The following is a 12,709-nucleotide window of genomic DNA, read 5'->3' as shown; positions in this document are numbered from 1 at the left end:
GACAACACTCATCTCTCCACTTTGACTTTTTCTCTCCTCTAAGGGCAGGCGGCACTGTTTCCCTTTCCCCCTCCTTTCTCCCTCTCCACACCACAAGTGCAGCCAAAGTGACCATGTGTGTTCTTTCTCCCTCTCTTTTTTGGGCCCCCAGATCGGATAGCCAACAGCTGATGGCAGCTCTGGCTCAGTGCCACTGACAGGCCACCACTAGTCCTCTCTGTCATCACTTGACTTAGAACAGCAAAGCCTGACATCTAGACCTTTACTTTTGGGTAAGACAGTCCAGTGGAATTCTTCTCGCAAATACCTGCCTGGGTGTTCAGGGCTCAATCTTTAAACCTAAACTCCCAACATAGAAGCTATTTTGATAAATTACCCTATTTGTGTTTCATTTGCCTATTTGTAGTAAGCTAAAATTTGCCTGGAACATGTATTCTGGAGGGGAGGGAAGAAAATAGAGACAGAGAAAGATAGGGGCAGAGAGACAGAGAGACACAGGGGGAAGGAGGGAGAGAGAGAGAAAAGACAAGACAAGAGAGGAAGGGGTGGGAGAAGGAAAGGGAGGGGGAGAAGAGAGAGACAGAGAGAGATAGGGGCAGAAAGACAGAGAGAGAGAGAGACAGAGAAAAGGGGGTGAGAGAGGGAAAGGAGAGGGCGAAGAGAGAGAAATCTATTTTTCAAATAAATTGGTAGAGATTATGTCTACTGAAATATTGATGGACGACATTTGTAGAGTTGCTTTCATAAAAGCAAACTTCAGCCCAATTCCTCACTGTCAGCCTCCGTGTCATTAAGCAGCCATAGCTCTGGTTTATGAAGTAAGCCAATACAAATACTGTAGAGATATTCTCATAGAGGTTAATTCATTCATTAGGTCAAGCATTTATCAAGTAACTATTATATGTCTAGGTGCTATAAGGTTTTTTTGGTTGTGGTTCTGAGCCTGAGATTTTATCGTTGTGGAGGGAAATTCTAATAATGAACCCCACCCTCTAGGGACACAGATCAGCAATTTGTCCATAATTTATAATATCAAAATGCTGCTTGGCCTACTAAGAAGACTAAGTCACATACATCTAGGACAGAGGTGGGGAACCTGTAGTCTGGAAGCCACATGTGGCCCTCTAGGTCCTCAAGTGTGACCCTTTGACTGATTCCAAACTTCATAGAACAGTTTGCACTTGAGGACCTAGAGGGCCACATGTGGCCTTGAGGCCACAAGTTCCCCACCCACGATCTAGGATGTGCTAGAAACAGGGATTGAACAGGTCTTCCAGATCCTAATACCAGCCTTCTATCCACTTTGCTACATTGCTTTCCCAAGTCTGGTCTCAGCAGTTTATAATCTACTAATACCATAATACAATGTAGAATGTGATAAGTACCAGAGGGAGGTACAAAGTGCTATTGAAATTTAGAGAGAGGAAAATCAGTGAAAAATAAGCTTAGAAAGGTAGGCAGAAGACAAATTCTAGAGGCCCTTGAAAAGGATTCCCACTAAGAAGGTTGGCCTTTATACTGTAACCAACAGGGAGTTACAGAAGTGCCATACGTGCCCATGTTAGACAGTAATGTGCCTAATGTTCTAGAGTGGATATTAGTTAAGCATACTCTGAGATACATAGGGAAGATTAAAAGGCTAATGCTATTTGCTCACGCCCAGCTATGACACCACCATATTCTTTTTGTCTTGTTAAATCTACCTTGTGCTGATAAAAAAATCCTTAAATAAATTCTTGCTTTGCCCCCAAAATAGTGTTTCCACCAGCAGAATGCACGCACAGTTGGGGCCCAAGTGAACTTACCTGCAGACAAATTCAGTTTCCTTTTCACATTTTGCTTCACATTCTTCTACACTACTTGCCTCAAATTGTTTGTTTTGGGAATTAGAAAGTGATGCCCCTTCTGTTTTTACATAGCTCTCCAGTGGCTCTCCTTGTCCTAGAGAGAGTAGAAAAGAGAAAACTGTTTAAAGGGATGGCAAACACCATTCAGTGAATATCATCAATATTTTGGAATTCAGAGGAAGGAAAAGTAAATGGGGGTTAAAACATGAGGAGTCCTGAATGAGGAGTTTGACTGTTCTTCCTCAAGCAATGGGAAGCCATTGAAGCTACCTAAAAGTTCTTCACAGAGTTGCTATTTAATGTGAATCCAAAAATAAATCTCACCACGAAGAAATTTTTTGAAGTAGTTCTTTTAATGGACTATAACTATATGGTAAAGCAGCATGCTACTATTTGAATGAAGAGAGTAAACTAAACCTCCACTCGAGTCTTATTCAGAGGCTCCATTATGGTTCGGAAATGAGATTGGGCTCTTGAGGGCCATGTCAGAGAAACACAGGCTGTGATAGTTGCTACCAGTTCAGGAAAGCTTTGAACATCTCATCCATTAGACTGCGAATTCTTTGAAAGCAGGAACCATCTTTTGCCTCTTTTGGTATCTTCTGTGCCTGGCACATAGTGGGTGCTTAATAAATGTTTATTAACTGACTGACTGTGTGGGCCCAGTGACAGAGTGTCACCCAAAGACCAGACTATATGTGTTTGGAAAGGCTTGTCACTGGAAGATGGTGACGAATGTTTCCAGCTAGAGTAACTCATGAAACTAAGTATAAGTGTGTGTGTGTGTGTGTGTGTGGCGGGGGTGGGAAGGGAAGGGAGGCCTTATTCATCTTAATGATGAACCATTGCACCAAGGAAATTTGGGGCATTAAAATTATTAAAGAAGATATATTGAAAGTGAAGGGGAGTTTTGTTAATATGTCCCCTATTAAAACCTTACTACCTTTCTACTTATGCAATTAGCAGCACCAGTCATCATGATAATAACCAAATTTTAAACTTGTGTTTACAAACTTAATCTCAATTGTAAACTTCCTTTATAAACTTAATCTCAGTTGAATCTCCTAACAACCCTGTTAGATAAGTTGTCGTTCAGTCATTTCTGACTCTTCATGACCTCATTTGGGGTTTTCTTGGCAAAGATATTGGAGTGATTTGAGATCTTCTCTGACTCATATTACAGATGAGGAAACTGAGGCAAGCAGAGTTAAGTGATTTGCCCAGGGTCACACAAGCTAGTGAGTGTTTGAGGCCAGATTTGAACTCAGGAAGATGAGTCTTCCTGATTCAAAGCCCAGCTCAATCTACTGCACCACCTAGCTGCCCATCAGGCCTACCTTACTGTCCTAGATGTACACATACTATTGGACAATCTCAACAAGGTATTTATCCAACTGTACATTGGAATCTGTTGAAACAGATATTTCATCCACTCAGTCTTTTCTGTGTAGATGTATAGACCAAACACGGTTGAGTGACTACAGGTCTCTCTTCCAGGAGATGCTGTAGTGTCTTGGGGCTTTATGTAATCACATGATCAGGATAACGTAGAATGATGGTGTCAAACTCAAATAGAAAGGAAACCTTCTGGCCACATGTTGACTTAAAAAGCCACAAATTAATATGATCTGTGTTGTACTGTATTCTTATTTATTTTATTAATTATTATTGTTATCTATTATTATTGTTAAACATTTTTATTATTTATTTGTTGTTGTTATTTATTTATTATTTTTGTTAAACATTTCCCAATTACATTTTAATCTGGTTTGGCTGCTCTCCAGTGGCCAGGTATAGCCTAGATTTTGACACCTCTGATCTAGAGGGATTCACAATGCACAAGAATCCCTCCTTGACCAGGACTCTGTGCTGCCTAACCTCCTTGACCATAGAGTATGCCTTTGGTGATCATACAGCTACCTGTTTTATATCTCACCTGATTTTTATTATAATATCATCAAACAGTTATTTTTATTGTTATGTCGTGGAAGGCATCCTTAATGATATTGACACACATAGTAGAGGTTTAACTCAACTATAAAAGCCATTCCAGTGACTGTGTGTCTGGAGCTCCCCCTCAATACTTCTGAGAATATGATGACTCAGTGATTGGATGTTTTGAGGATGATGAGCTTCATGACTGCTTCTGGCCATGCGGTAGCCTAGCAGTGAATAGACTGGTCACTTGAGGATGAAGCAAAGAACCTTGAGTGGTCCCTTGTTCCTCCTTTACCTTGTGACAGTAGCAGGAGACTAAAATATTGTATCAGTTAAATAGAAAGACTTCACTCTTCCTTTGCCCATCTAGGTGGCATCAAAGGAGACTTACAACAAGAAGTGGGGATAGGCTGGCCCTTTCTCACCTGAGCATCATGGTTACTGCTTTCATGTGGCATCTGGGCCCCTAGCTTCTTTTTCTCCTTTGTGTTTCCTTTCCTAAACATCAATCTCAAGTGGACGCGTCCAGGCTCGGAGTTTGAGAGGTCGTCTTGTCCACCCTTCATTTTCGAAGAGGGCCAACCAATGACATCACGGGTGATGTCTTGACTTGGGAGTGATTTAAGTCATGCAGAGTTGTGAAATCATCAGCCTCACTCTCTCCTCCTGAGTCATCAAAGTCCAGTGGCAGGACAAAAGTCAAAATGACTGGCTATGGCCCAGAATTCAGTGGACGACCTTGGCATTATGGATGTCTGATCAAGTTCTAAGCGCTCCACAGCTGCCTTCATGGCTTTTGGAACACACTGTTCTCATCTACCCGGAAAGTCTTCACATGCTTGGGGTAGACATCCCACTAAATCACCAATGGGTTTGAGGCCTGTCAGTTACTCTCAACCTGGTTTAGCCTGTCTGCTTAGATGGCTTACCAGGGTGTGGCCACTGCAAATGCTACAGCTTCTTGGAGCCACTGGGCTCACTGAGTGAAGCTGACTAATGGCAATGGGATTTTCTTAATAAGAGAAGATGATGACCTACAAGAAGAAGGGAACAATACCCTGAAAATATAAACTTAGAAGAACATAGGGTTGTTTTTCCTTTGTTTTTGAAGAGGACCAGTGAGAACCAAGGTGAAATCTAAAATGCCTGATCAACATCAAGGCCTTCAAACTTCTGCAAGTTTTGATGATATCTAATATCAGTCTCCCAGCAGATTGTAACAGTACTGATAAGTTATTGAATCTTGTTTTAAGTCATTCTATCAATACTCATTGTATCTTTTATGTTTAGCATTCTTTGGTGTGCAAGAATAATATACCTGTCCCATAACTAATTTGCAGTTTATGCTGAATACCTTTTACCTGAGTACACTGAGGGCAGACCTAGACATGAGCTTTAAATAATTTGTCCCCAGAACATTAGAGTGGAGGATTTAATGAGCTGAAAAGCATGAGAAAAAGAAGCCAAGGTGACCCCACCACTAGAGCAGAGGTTCTTAAACCAAAGTCTGTGAACTTATAATAGTTTGCCAAGTGTATTTCGATATAATTGATTTCCTTTGTAGTCCTAGGCATTTTGTTTAATGCATTTAAAAACATTATTCAAAGAAAGGTCCATAGGCTTCACCAGACTGCCAAAGAGAGCCATGATCCCCCCCCACAAATGGTTTAATAATCTCTACATTCTAGTCCAGGCTTTCTAAGACTAAACCCAGTACAGCAGCTACTACTATGACACCTGACAAAGAGCATCTGAGTTTTTACTTAGGTATGTGGGTGTTTTTGTAGAGTCCACAGCTATTGTTAAGCACATTGTGTATACCCTGAGGGAGGGGGAGTGTTGATAAATGTTATAGGTGCTATGGGGCAATTAATAACAATTCACAGAATCTCAGATTTGGAGGGCACCTAATAAGTGAAGGAAGCTACATTGTCCAGTGGAAGCAGCAGCGATGGCTTTGCAGTCTTGACTTGATCCTCTGATGCTTACTACCAGTGTGAACATGGGCCAGTCATGTAACTTCCTTGGCCTAAATTTCTTTATATGTAAAATAAAGCAATAGCACAAGATAACCTCTGAGGTCCCTTCCAGAATTACATCCATAATCTGTGATCAAGAATTACTGCTACAAAATACATATACAAAAAAAAAGGTTTTACTTGAAAGACGACCAGTGAAAGGGAAGCCACCACATCCTAAGACATCTCCTTGCACTTTGGGATGATTAAGTAGTAGGAGGTATTTATCTCAACCTCAGCTGGTTTCTTTGTAGCTTCCACTCATCACCCATAGTTTTGTCTTTTAAGGCTAAATTAAAGAAAAAGTTTGCTGTCTCCCCCTACCTTCTCTTCTCCAAACTAGATATTCCCAGGTCCTTCGGTAGAATTCATATGGGGATTTCCCTCTCACTGGAAATGTTTTAAGCAAAGACTAAAAGCTCACTTGAGTATGTTGTAAATGAGATTCTTACTCAGGATATTTGTTCTTGTTCAGTTACGTCCAGCTCTTCATGACCCCATTTGGGGTTTTCATGGCAAAGATATTGGTGTGGTTTGCCATTTCCCTCTCCAGTTCATTTTGCATGTGAGGAAACTGAGGCAAACTGATTTAAATGACTTACTCAGGGTCACACAGCCAGTAAGTATATGAGGCTGGATTTGAACTTAGCTTTTTCTGACTTCAGGCTTGGTGCTCCATCCACTGCATCACCTAGCTGTCCCGATACTCAGGATGTACTAGAAAGCTTCTAGGTTCCTCCCAACTCAAGAGATTCTGTGATAAGTCTGAGAACCTTTGTCACATTTGCTTTCCTTTGAACACTCCTGATTGGATCCTATAAGTCTTACACAACTGCAGCACTTGCTAGCCCTTTGTGGTAAAAGAATAGTACCATGTTCCCAGGGCCATCTTGATGCTGCATGAGTGGCCTCAGAGGTTTGTGTAGTAATCTCATCCCTTAGCAGTCCCTGGAAGCTCTAAGGGAAGAGGACCCCAGAGCCTTTCCCCTCAATATGGAATCTGGAATGCAAATTACTGGGTCCCCTGAGCTGCTAGAGACCCTTAGTTGAAAATTCAATAATTAACTATCATTTATCAAGTAACCACTACGTGCTAAATGTTATATTAAGCACTGGGAATACAAAGACAAAAGTGAAAGTCCCTACACTTAGTGAGAGATTGCCATCTTCTAAAGACATTTAGAGCTGCAGATTCTGCAAAGCTGTCTCAGTCATTAGAAGATGGCAGTGCCTAACATGTGTCCCAGAACATGATTTCTGAGGTGTTAGCACCCCAACATGACTGTTAATCCATTCAATTTGGTTCAAGAAACATCTATTAAACCCTGATTGAAGGCCAGGCACTGTGCCAAGCCAAGAGAAAAATCCATCCCAGACTTTTAATACCTTAGCTATCTAAAGAGCCTGGTGTCCATCCTGTCAACCCTTAATAAAGGTTAAATAATATTCATACTTAATAGAAAAGTTTTAAAACCATGTAAAATTTATGTGCTTTTATTCAACAACTTTCCTAAGATCAGTGTCACCCATCCATTACTTTATCTCATTCTTTTTTTAAACTTACTCTGGCATTCTATCTTTCCTCCCAAAAGGATCTGCCTACCTTCAGGGAAGCATGAGATGTACTGTTGCCTCTCAGTTAAATTCAGAAGACAGAGGATCTCCTAGGTTGAACCCTACTGAGACCTCTTTCTCTTCCAAAAGTTGATGAGTATATTGGGAGGGGAGCTAAGTATGGAGGAGCAAAATTCCCACTTTGGTTACTGAAGTTTGGAGACAAAAAAGAAAGCTGACTTGACAGATTGATGATGGTAAGGCACCGGCTGAAACAAAGCAGATGTGGACCATGAGGACCCATTAACTACCCTCCTATTTCCATTCCACACTTACCAGCATAGCACAGTTCACTTTCCATCTTTTCCTGGTTTTAACCTCCTTTATTCATTATTTTGTCACTACTATTAATGAATTTTTTTAAAGTTAATTTTTAAAATTTTATTAATTTTAATTATCATTAATTTAATTTATTAGTTCAATTTAATTTTAATTAATTAATAATTAAACTGATTTTCATTTCCTTCCAGTTGCCCCCCAATCCAAATTTCTTTTGAGATGGCTTATAGGACTGGTCTCCTCTGGAGTTTCCAGTCTATTGATGAGCCACACTAACCTGAATTGTCACACAGCTGTAGTAGCAGTGACTTAAAGTCCTATCTTTGACTAGGTCTTAAAATTCAATGTCAAATAATGATACTATGGTAGACAAATGGAAAGAGGAGTAGGATGTGTCCTTCTAGAACTTAGAATCTGTAGGATCTTAGAATTATGAGACCTCAGAGATCATCGCATCCACTCAACCCCTACCAAAATATCTCCTACCCACCCAAATAAGTAGTCACCCAATGTCTACTGAAGACCTAATTTTTCATTCTTAGATGAGACATTCCCAACAATGAATAATCAAATGGATGACTGACTAGATAGGAATCTTGAGATAAGATTTTGATAAAAGTTATTACCTCTAGGATCACATAAACTCTACAGTTTGACATTTAGAAATCTTTACAACCTGACCCCTTCCTATCTGTCCAGTCTTCTTTACACAGTAATCTCCTCCACATACTTGTGGTTTTGTAAGTTTACTTGCTAGTTATCCCATCCAATGCTCCATTCTCCCATCCCTGATCTTTTACACTGGCTGTCTCATATGCCTGGAATACTCTCACTCCTAACCTTTGAGTCTTAGAATCCTGGCTACCCTTTAAGACTCAACTTAGATGGGAATATTAGAAAACAGTATGGCAGAAATTGAGCATAGACAAATATCTTACTCCATATACCCAAAATAAAGTCAAAATATAAAGGCTGATACTATAAGCAATTTGGGAGAGAAGGGAATAGTTTACCTGTCTGACCTATGGAGAAGGGAAGAATTTATGACTAAACAAGAGATAGAGAGCATTCTGAAATGCAAAATGGATAATTTTGATTACGTTAAATTGAAAAGTTTTTTTTTTAAAAAAAAAACAACAATGAAGCCAAGATTGGGAAAGAATTTTTACAACCAGTGTCTTTGACAAAGGCCTCATCTCTAAAATATATAGGGAACTGAGACAAATTTATAAGAATTCAAGTCATTCCCCAATTGATAAAAGGTCAAAGGATATGAACAGGCAGTTTTCAGAGGAAGAAATTAAAGGTATCTATAGACATATGAAAAAATGCTCTAGATCATTTTGATTAGAGAAATGCAAATCAAAACAACTCTTAGGTACACATCTCTCCTGTCAGATTGCCTAACACGTCAAAACAAGAAAATGATAAATGCTGGAGAAGATGTGGGAAAATTGGAACACTATTGCATTGTTGGTGGAGTTGTGAACTGATCCAACCATTTTGGAGAGCAATTTGGAACTATGCCCAAAGGACTATAAAAATGTGTATACCCTTTGACCCAGCACTACCACTTCTAGGGCCATAACCCAAAGAGATCATACAAGGGGAGAAAGGACCCGTATGTACAAGAGTATTCATAGCAGCTCTTTTTTTCATAGCAAAGAATTGGAAATCAAAGGGATGCCCATCAATTGGGGAATGGCTAAACAATTTGTGGTATATGAATGTGATGGAATACTATTGTGCTATTACAAATGAGGAACAGATGGACTTCATGAGAACTGGAGAAACTTATATAATCTGATGATGAGTGAAGAGAGCAGAACCAGGAGAACATTGCACACCACCACAGACACATTCCTTCTGTGATGACTAACTTTGATAGACTTGTCTCTTCTCAACAATACAAGGTTCTAAGACAGCTCCAAAATATTCATGATGGAAAAGGCTATCCACATCCAGAGAAAGAATTACAGAGTCTGAATGCAGATTGAGGCAAACTATTTGCTCTCTATTTTATTTTATTTTATTTTATTTTTGGTTTTATTTCATCTTTCTCATGGTTCATTTCATTGGTTATAATTCTTCTTTACAACTTGATTATTGGGAAAATAAGTTTAATGTCAAGGTATATGTAGAACGTATATCAGATTACATGCCATCTTGAGATGGGGGAGTGGGGTGGAGAGGAAGGGGGAGAAAATTTGGAACTTAGAAACTTGTGGAACTGAGTGTTTAAACTAAAAAATAATTAATTAATTGATTGATTTTTTTTAAAAAAGACTCAACTTAATCACCACCTCATGCAGGAGGCCTTTCCCCAACCTGAGCTACTAATGCCTCCCCCTCTACTTTTTCATATGCTCTGTAGCTATCTTCTAAGTACAGATTTGTGTATGTCTCTCCAATTCGAATGTAAGTTTCTTTACGGCAGGGATTGATTTTTTTTTGTCTCTCCAGCATTTAGCATGGTGCCTGGCACGTAGAAAGCAGCTTAATTGATTGATTTAATTATAGAAAGTTTAAAAGCTTCAAAGCCTAGGGTCTACATTGTGTTCCAGGCTAAGCTCTCAAGTCTCAGAGAGTTTTGCTATCGATTTTGTAGACCAGGACACTTTGTAAATTAATTATAAATCTCTAAAGAAAGGAGTTAAGACTTTATGAAGTTCTGTAGGGAGTCAAAAAGGCAACAGAACTAAAATAATGTATAAAGAGAGACAGGATTTACTGTTCACCATTAAGTATGTATTGGAAACATCCAATCTAATATACTGTGAGAAGATCCTGAGAAGATACCACAAAGAACCCATTTCAGAGTTTTTATTCCAGAGAAATAGGAACAACTCTAGAATATTTTCTTCTTATGAATTTTGGGGTTGACTTTGGCCCTTCCCAAGAAACACCATTTGTTTAGCTTGTCTATTTTCTCACTTTCTCAAAGCTATTGTATTCTAGAAGGAATTTGAAGTCTTATGGCAACATAAAATATTTTAGCAGCAAAAATATTTTCGTAGAGTAAGCCCAAGGTGAGAATATATTGTTATTGAAACAAATGCGTTTTAAAAAATAAATCATAGGGTTTTTTATTTTTGCAAAATTGTAGAATACTTGTACATTAGCTAAATGCAGATGTAAAATGTTCATTCCAATCCATTTGGAAGGGCTATTTCAGTGCTCTAGAAAAATGACACTAAAGTGCAAAATAAAAAGGAAATTTTAAATTAAAAAATCTTTTTAAAGAAAAATTAAAATGAAGACAAATTCTCGTATTTAAGAAGATGTGTGCTCTTAAAGAATTTTTTCCCTTAGATTGGCTAAGACAAGTAGTGTGTGTGTGTATGTGTGTGTGTGTGTGTGTGTGTGCATGTGTGTGTTATAAACTGACATATGAATGTTTCTCCCTAGTTTTCTAACCTATGTTCAGATTGCTGAAACAGACCTTCATTTCCCATAAATAGCTATTTACTTATTCCTTATCTGACCTGTATTTGCTTTTCTTTCTTCTGGCAGTTAGCAATATAAACAAGTGCTTGATCACAGTTTTTTTAAAAATGGTTTTGTAAACTTTTCTATCTTCTCATTTATGCCAACTCTAGAGCATCTATCCAAACATCTTTTATATAATGAAATACTATGGAAAATTAGTTAACTCATACAGAACATTGAAAAAGATAGACTAGGCAAATCCATATCTTTATGTCTGTCCCTTCCTAAATTATTTCTAAATTACTTTTAAGGAATGCTCATGTTATGAGAAGCAGGAAAACAAAGATTGTTCTAACAATTCATTAAAGTAAAACAAAAAACCCAGATTATATTGAGTAGTAAAATGGACAGTCTGGCTAAAGAACCTCTCGGACAGAGTTGTTGCTATAGAGGGGCATTTAACCATTACCCCACTTTTTACATCTTCCTAACTAGACATCCAGTTATACATACACACACACATACACGCACACACGCATACACACACACACACCATAATTACACGTCTTTGATGTACCCTGTAACTATTTCTAGGATCCTATTTTTCCTTTATATGGGCCTAATTTTAAAGAGTAGACTGTAATACTCAAAGTGGAGTTTTAAATTTGTCTTAAAGGGAAACCTTTTGTGAAAAATGTTCTAATTTAAGTAAATTAAGAGCCATAATAATGGAATTTATTTATTGGCCACTTAGCCAAACTTTTTTTTAGAATGGCAAATGACTGGTTTGAATATTTTGTCTAACCTTCCTTTTTAAGTATACTGGAACTTGGAAAGTAATTCATTTTCCTCTCTACTCCACTTATCTCTGCTATTTTGACAATATATATAGGGAAATTGCTATCATTGCCTGATAAGTTCTCCAATTTTCTGCCACCTTTTGGCCTGACAATTCACTGGACCAAATGCTGAAAGAACCATACATTTACACATAAAGTCATTTCAAGAATCATTTTTATATTAAGTCAAGCTAACTGGTATTGTTGGTCTTAACTGTTCAAGCATTTGCAACATGCTTAGTCTTTCCTAGAAAAACATCTTGAAATTACAAAAAAAAATAGAAAACATAGGTGCTCTTAAAATTATATATTCCATTAAAATAAATATTTTTCAAAGTCTTACCTGATTTAAGAAATAAAAGAAAGAGAAAGACTACTTTCCCATATTCCATTTTGGGGTTGACTGGCAGGGTCCAGAAGGCTGTGTGTCCCAAAGCCCCAAGCTTTATTAACTCATACAAGAGAAAAGGACCATCAACAACGAAAAAAACAGTCAAATCAAGTTAATTATTCTCCCAGAGACCCTTGCCATTCTGCTCCAAGCGTTCAAACATTACCTTCCATGGAAGAGCTTACAAAATGTTTGATGCCAGTATTTGTTTTAGATGCTAGGAAGTGATGCAAGTAGTCCTCCTCCCCATGCCCCACTCTCATTGACTTTTCTAAATGCTTGCCCTCATCTTTATTTCTCCATATAGTCCATATGCTTGTGTCCTTCCTCTATTCCCTTCCTGGCTCATTAAAA

The 12,709-nt window shown here is 38.4% G+C and overlaps 1 protein-coding gene across 1 annotated transcript in view; it reads right to left on the bottom strand.

Moving 5' to 3' along the window:
- Positions 1-12,422, bottom strand: part of PLG (plasminogen) — a 71,286-nt gene extending 58,864 nt beyond the window's left edge. The window contains exons 1-2 of the mRNA XM_036768820.1: positions 12,308-12,422; positions 1,806-1,941 (exon numbers count right to left, since the gene is read on the bottom strand). Coding sequence (XP_036624715.1) covers positions 1,806-1,941; positions 12,308-12,356 — 185 coding nt within the window. The 5' untranslated portion in view covers positions 12,357-12,422. The remainder of the gene's footprint in view (positions 1-1,805; positions 1,942-12,307) is intronic.
- Between the last annotated feature and the right edge of the window lie 287 nt (positions 12,423-12,709).

This window comes from Trichosurus vulpecula, chromosome 7, assembly GCF_011100635.1.
Source record: "Trichosurus vulpecula isolate mTriVul1 chromosome 7, mTriVul1.pri, whole genome shotgun sequence".
Taxonomy (NCBI): Eukaryota; Metazoa; Chordata; class Mammalia; order Diprotodontia; family Phalangeridae; genus Trichosurus; species Trichosurus vulpecula.
The sequence above is the reverse complement of the archived record's forward strand: the minus strand, read 5'-3'. Positions and strand labels throughout refer to the sequence as shown.